General features: G+C 44.3%; 1 protein-coding gene across 1 annotated transcript in view; it reads right to left on the minus strand.

Annotated features, from left to right (window-relative positions):
- The window catches only part of LOC126267275 (uncharacterized), a 28,913-nt gene extending 22,571 nt beyond the window's left edge, over positions 1-6,342 (minus strand). Inside the window, exon 1 of the mRNA XM_049972343.1 lies at positions 6,135-6,342. Coding sequence (XP_049828300.1) covers positions 6,135-6,141 — 7 coding nt within the window. The 5' untranslated portion in view covers positions 6,142-6,342. The remainder of the gene's footprint in view (positions 1-6,134) is intronic.
- Between the last annotated feature and the right edge of the window lie 898 nt (positions 6,343-7,240).

A 7,240-nucleotide genomic window follows, 5' to 3' on the forward strand; every position in this document is an offset into this window, starting at 1 on the left:
AATCGAAGACTGACTGTTCGAAAGATTGCAGAAGTATGTAACATTTTAGTTGAATCATGTCATGAAAGTTCATGGCTTGTAGAAAATAAACTAATGCTAAATCACAGTAAGACTTTGTTTTTACAGTTCCTAACACACAATTGAACAAAATCTGACGTTTTAATTTCACAGAATGGGCATATGATTAATGAAACTGAACAGTTCAAATTTATGTGTTCAGGTAGATAGTACGCTGTCGTGGAAAGCATACGTTCAGGATCTTGTTCGAAGACTTAATACTGCCATTTTCACTATTTGAACGATATCAGAAGTGAGTGATCGTTCGACACGAAAATTAGTTTACTTTGCTTATTTTCATTCGCTATTGTCGTATGGTATTATATTTTGGAGTAACTCTTCTCATTCTAAAAGGATATTTTTGTCTCAGAAACGGGCGATCGGGCTATAAGTGGTGTTCGTTCACGAACCTCTTTGCGACTTCTGTTCACGAGTCCGGGTATTTTGACATTGGCCTCTCAATACGTATATTCCTTATTGTCGTTTCTTGTTACCTATATTAGTTTATTCCCAAGAATAAGTAGCTTTTACTCGGTTAATACTCGACAGAAATGAAACCTGCATCTGGATCGGACTTCCTTAACTCTTGCGCAGAAAGGTGTGTAGTATACTGTTGCATCCATTTTCAATAGGCTGCCACTCGAATTCAAAAATCTTAGCAGTAATCCATGCGCTTTCAAATCGAAACTGAAGAGTTTCCTCATGGGTGACTCCTCCTAGTCTGTCGAGGAGTTCCTTGAAAAATTGAACTGATTTTTATTGTATTACTGATGGCGTTTACTTAAATTTATATACTGACTTTTTTAAGGTTCATGAACATTTATTTTTATCTGTTATTACTTTTATGTTGTAATTCCATGTACAGACACGTTCCATGACCTTGGAGATATGCACCTCAATTTGGTCCTACGGAACTTGAGTAAATAAAAAATAATTAAATAAATCTTGACACAGCATCTTGGAATGCATCGTGTTACCGCCAAGTTCGTCGCGAAGGGAATCGTGACTTGTGATGAGGCGTGAGTCTGGTGTTAATGGTGCTGAGACCGTCTTTCAGTCTTCACAATGGGTCGGGAAAGGTTCTCCAAGACGAAAAGAAGCTCGTCAGGAGAGGCCAAATGTCAAAGGCAAGCTGACAATTTTCTGCCACTTTGAATGATTAGCTCACCCTGCATTCGTGCCACAGGGACGATGGTACGATCGGGACGGGTTGCGACGCCTGCGAGAAAATGTGGAAAGGAAACGGTCTGAAATTTGCCGAGACAATTCACGGCTCTTGCATCACGATAACGCACACGCACATATATCCCTGTTGGTGAGTGACTATTGTACAAGAAACGAAATCACTGTGCTGCCTCCTCCTCCGTGCTCTCCATACGTGGCCCATGCGAAAGATTTGCAACGTTAGACGATATTCAGCAAGAGGCGTGCCAAGACTGCTTCCGGAAGTCTAAACGGCATTGGGAGCGGTGTATCAACTCTGGAGGAGAGTATTTTGATGTTGACCATGGGCAATAAGTAAAACGAGAGCGTAGAAAAATTTTGTGGACAAAATTGCTCACGTTTTTGAACACATCTCGTATCCTGCTGCTTTGCTCCGCCTAGTGAAAGTACTACAGACTGATTTCACTCAGAAGAATAAGTGGAGAACTCGGTCAGCAAACCGAGCGAGGTGGCGCAGTGGTTAGCACACTGGACTCGCATTCGGGAGGACGACGGTTCAATCCCGACTCCGGCCATCCTGATTTAGGTTTTCCGTGATTTCCCTAAATCGCTTCAGGCAAATGCCGGGATGGTTCCTTTGAAAGGGCACGGCCGATTTCCTTCCCAATCCTTCCCTAACCCGAGCTTGCGCTCCGTCTCTAATGACCTCGTTGTCGACGGGACGTTAAACACTAACCACCACCACCATCGGTCAGCAAAACCACTAAACAGTGCTCTGAACTGAACGAACGAGTTCAATACAAGATTCAATTGACAGAAAAACTAAGGACTGCTTTCACTTGAAAAGGAAGCAATGAATAACTCAGGACTGGACTGTGGGTCAACTGTTTTCATACGGCTGCTCCCGGAGACTGGTTTCAAGCGAAAGAAATAAATGAATAAAAATACCACTGATATGTAATACTGCAACTGACTCACTATTATTTTCATTCTTTTGCTGTCAAAGACTGGTGTGCCTCAAAATAATGCCGATACATAAAGTTACAATCGAATGAGTCGATTGTTTTACAACGACTAACAGAATCACTCGGTTGTTCTCATGACTAACCCTGGGAGAAACACGTGTCTGTCAGCGACAGAGTGGTTTGTTGTTACCGTCACTGACTTTGTTGACGGAGCCACACCGTAAGTCTACTATCAACGCGTCATTACTAGCCAAGTGAGCTGCTGGAAGGCGTTGTTAAGTTTTGGGAACAGATGAAAATCGGATGCGGCCAAGTCGAGACTGTATGGAGGGTGATGAATTGCGGTGAACTCAAAGCGTGGGACTGTTGCGGATGTCGCAGCGCTCGTGTGGCATTGTAATGCTAGAGGAGACAGTGCTCAGTGTGCAAACCAACTTTTGGAATTCGTGCTTTCAGTTTTCTGGGGTTCTCTCAGTACGCCAACTTGGTTATGTTGCACACCGCCGTGTCACAGTCAAGAATTCGGAGCCACATGGCGGCAGAGGGTTGCAATTTGTGTGAGCGAAGCACCACAGTGACACGTAATACCGCAACCGATGTTGTTGTTGTTGTGGTCTTCAGTCCTGAGACTGGTTTGATGCAGCTCTCCATGCTTCTCTATCCTGTGCAAGCCTCTCCATCTCCCAGTACCGACTGCAACCTACATCCTTCTGAGTCTGCTTAGTGTATTCATCTCTTGGTCTCCCTCTACGATTCTTACCCTCCACGCTGCCCTCCAATGCTAAATTTGCGATCCCTTGATGCCTCAGAACATCTCCTACCAACCGATTCCTTCTTCTGGTCAAGTTGTGCCACAAACTTCTCTTCTCCCCAATCCTATTCAATACCTCCTCATTAGTTACGTGATCTACCCACCTAATCTTCAACATTCTTCTGTAGCACCACATTTCGAAAGCTTCTATTCTCTTCTTGTCTAAACTATTTACTGTCCATATTTCACTTCCATACATGGTACACTCCATACAAATACTTTCAGAAACTTCCTGACACAAATCTATACTCGATGTTAACAAATTTCTCTTCTTCAGAAACGCTTTCCTTGCCATTGCCAGTCTACATTTTATACCCTCTCTACTTCGACCATCATCAGTTATTTTGCTTCCCAAATAGCAAAACTCCTTTACTACTTTAAGTGTCTTATTTCCTAATCTAATTCCCTCAGCATCACCCTACTTAATTCGACTACATTCCATTATCCTAGTTTTGCTTTTCTTAATGTCCATCTTACATCCTCCTTTCATGACACTGTCCATTCCGTTCAACTGCTCTTCCATGTCCGCAGTCTATATTGAGAACAAAATAAGGAATTCGGTGGCTTTAGTTTTTAGCACGCTCCCGTAGAGAGGAGACGAGCAGTGGCGGACGCGTTGTGCAATCGTCGGCAAGCGCCGCGCTCCTTCGGGCTGCCGCGACGGGAGGAAGCCTGGCCCGCGCAGGCGGGAAGTGCGCGCCGTGACGTCACCGGCTGCGAGGCCGGCGGCTCACACGCCTGCTTCTGCTGCGTAACTGCAATGGCGGCACAGTAGGCCGCTTCGCTGCTTGCGCGGAACCGAAGCGCCGGCGCCAGTTCGACTGCTTCCCGGTTCTGGTTCCTGGTAACATTCTGTGGCGTCCACCATTTCCTGTGTTTAATAACTATCGTAGGTTCCTTGTTAACACTTATTTCCGTGTCGAATAAAATGGGTTACGCAATTCGCTGCCAGCCCCTGCCATCATCTGTTGCCTGTTAGCTAAGCTTCCTTATAGACGTTAGCAAAGTCCTTCGAAATGGTGTAGGATTTCAATGCAGGTAAAATCCATTTGCTTTCCAGTCTGCTGTTGCTCATCATCAAAGGAACAAACCGGTTATCCATAAGGCTAGTAGCAACAATCGTTATTTTACCATCTACTTATGTAGTCAGTAACACCACAGCATTATTCAGCTTTTATAGCTATTTCTCTGTCGCCAATAGAGAACTGTCTCCAAACTGCTGCGTGATTCCTTGGCCTATTGCGAGATACGAATTTGGAAACGAAGAGCTTTAAAATAATGTTAATGCTTGAGGAATTGAACGTTGCGAATTATGGAAATATTACGAAATACCGATTCACATAGCCTTCAAACACTGTTTGACACTTGCACTACTGCATTTAATCAGCTGACGTTCCTATCCGGAGTCAAAACAATGTTCGTTGTTACAAGTCATCTAACATTAGTGTCAGTTGGCAAAATTATGTACGGACATCCCCTTAAACATCAAAGGCTGTTCATTCAGAGTAATTATTCACGTATAAAAAGTCATATAGGAATTTTATGTCAAGCGACAATGATACTGTTTTAAGCACCTAATATTACGTTAAACGTCGTTCACTGGAGGGTATTGTACCGATTAAATTTTACACGAAACATGTATTTGTCGATTCAGTATGACATTTTATAAATATCCTGCGACTCCTGGTTAGTATGCGTAAAGATTTCTGTTTCTTGATTGAGATCCCGTTTTATGTTATTTCAACGTAATGCATAATATGGAAGTTATTTTCGATTGCAACGTCTTTACTCAAGTTTGGGGACGAATTATTGCACCCAAATACAACAGTAGTATTGTTAATCTCGTTTGGAATCGTCATTCCATTAGTTATAAATAATGTGATGTAGAATGACTTCAGAATAATTAGTGTACTCTTGATTTAGAACGATGTTGTTAAGAGTACTTTGAAGTTGGTTGTCAATTCAGAAACCTGTTTTCGTATTCTGGTGAAACAAGTTATCAGCCTTACAGGGTATATTGCCCAGAAAACAGGGAGTAGAATATTTGATATTTATTTAGAGGTGACCTTTGCATTATATTGGCGTGACCATTACGGATAAAATATTAAACGGTCATATTCGTCCTTTTGTTTTTACGTAGCATGTTGAGCAACAGAGGATTATTTAGTGCGTGGCACTATCAGCATGTCAGTCAGTCATTAACAACTGTTTCCTACTCAAAAAGGTCATCATGCAAACTTAATCGAAATCGATGTTGTCTCGTAACAAGCTAAAATTGGTGGGTGCTACGTGTCATACCTGCTGCCAGTTGATTTACGGCCTCTCTTATCTTTCTATAGCCTCATCTGACACTTGCGCAACTGTGGCCTCACTATCGGATTTCCTTTATATTACGCAATATGTGCAACTAATCTCTGGCACTGTGGTGACATCATTTTAGGGGGGGGATACAATGAACATTGCACTTTAAACGATTGATTTCACACTTCAGATCAAAACACTTAGATAACTGCTTTTCGCCAAGCTGTCTTTTTATTCCAAATTTCCATTCAGTTATTCTCAGTTCCGTGCTGTACCTGTTTTTTGTTACCTTTTTCGCTAGTTCCACGTGACTGGGTCTTCCTATACTCTTTCATGAACCTCAGTCTCCAAAATATTTTAATTTCTCTATTCTCAGACACTTTTTCCAAACCTCGACTGTCAGTCTTTTTCTTTATTTCAATCATGCGTAGCGTAGAGTACGGAGAAAGCAGGTAGTTAGTCCTCATAGAGGTGACGTGCTGCTTAGCAGTTGTCCGCGAAAGGTCGTTAAAACAAAATGTTAGTTTTCCGTGCACTTACGTCACTCAGTGTGATCCGAGTTGTTCACATAAATACTTGTCGTACGGGAAATGCCCAATCAGTGTTCGTAATGAGCGTCTAAGACAAAATTATTCGTGTCAAATAGGCTCAAGGTGAATGCCGCGAGGAAATTTTTTTTAAAAAAAGTAATCGCCCGTTGATGCATTGGTGCCTTCGAGCGGTGTATTGAAGTCTTCGAGCGCGCCGTGTCTCAAGAATTAAGGTCTAGCGAGTAGCGCACGGGCATGAAAAGCACGTGCAGTATAACGGCTCTGAGCTGCCGGCTGAGTACTCACCAACCATGGCGCGTCCGGCCTGGACCCGCCTGATGACCTCGAACCTGCCGGCTGCCGCGCTGTGTCGTGTTGTGCTGTAGTGCGTTGGCGGGTGCGTGCTGCGCCGGCCGCAGCGCGGAGCGGCCGCTGCGTGTTTGGCTGCCTCCACGTGCGAGGTCGCCCTCTTATAGAGAGCGGCTGTCAGGTGCAAGGCCGGCGGGGCGGCGGGGAGTCGCGGACGTTGCGTGCGATCCGAGCAGCAGCGGCGGCCAGCTGGCGGGTCGCGGTTGAAGGGGGGGGGGGGGGCGGTGACGTCACGCAGTTGCGAAACGACGCAGCAACCGCGAGCCACAAGACGGGCTAGGCCGCTTCCCAGAAGAAGACGCCCGATGCCCTGGCCCGCCAGGCAGGCGCTATCGACCGATCGATAGCGATCGCTTGCCCTCAGCGCTACACCTGCCCACGCTGTCACAAGTCCCGTGCGGCTCCGTAAGAAGTTACTTCGCCTGATGTAACAGCGTCTCGGACACTTCATAGATTATTGTTCCATCATTTTGTGTCCAGGAATGACTTCCTCCTCCCTCTTCATATGTTTTGAGCATGAACGACTACGAGAAGAGATGAAAATTTGTACCATCAAATAAAGGAATGCTTGCGTACTTCACAATGGTGCGACAGAACGACTAAGCACGTTAGTCAATGTCATTTTCATATGCACTTATTTTAAAATTCATAGCTTTCGCATTGATACATAACATAATACAATAAGAGGAGTACTAAACAGAAAAGTATGGTAATGATGATCGAGTTATTTATCCAAAATCCATGACAGTTTACTGAAGACGAGGCGCGGGATGACAGAAAGGCCATTGTAAAACTATTGTTGTTGCGCTCTTCACTTAGAAGATTGCTTTGATACTACTCCCTCCTGTGCAATCCACGTAAGCCATGCAAGCTGCGTAACTATTGCCAGCTACGTTCACTCGATCCTACCTGGTCTGTTCATGCCTAGGTATCCGTCTACAATTTTACCTGCACGCACCCGCACAAAACACATACACTTCTCTCCATTACCAAACTATCTGGTCATGCCTCAGAATATCCTCTTAACCGATCCCTTATTTTAG

The sequence above is a fragment of the Schistocerca gregaria genome, chromosome 4 (assembly GCF_023897955.1).
Source record: "Schistocerca gregaria isolate iqSchGreg1 chromosome 4, iqSchGreg1.2, whole genome shotgun sequence".
Taxonomy (NCBI): Eukaryota; Metazoa; Arthropoda; class Insecta; order Orthoptera; family Acrididae; genus Schistocerca; species Schistocerca gregaria.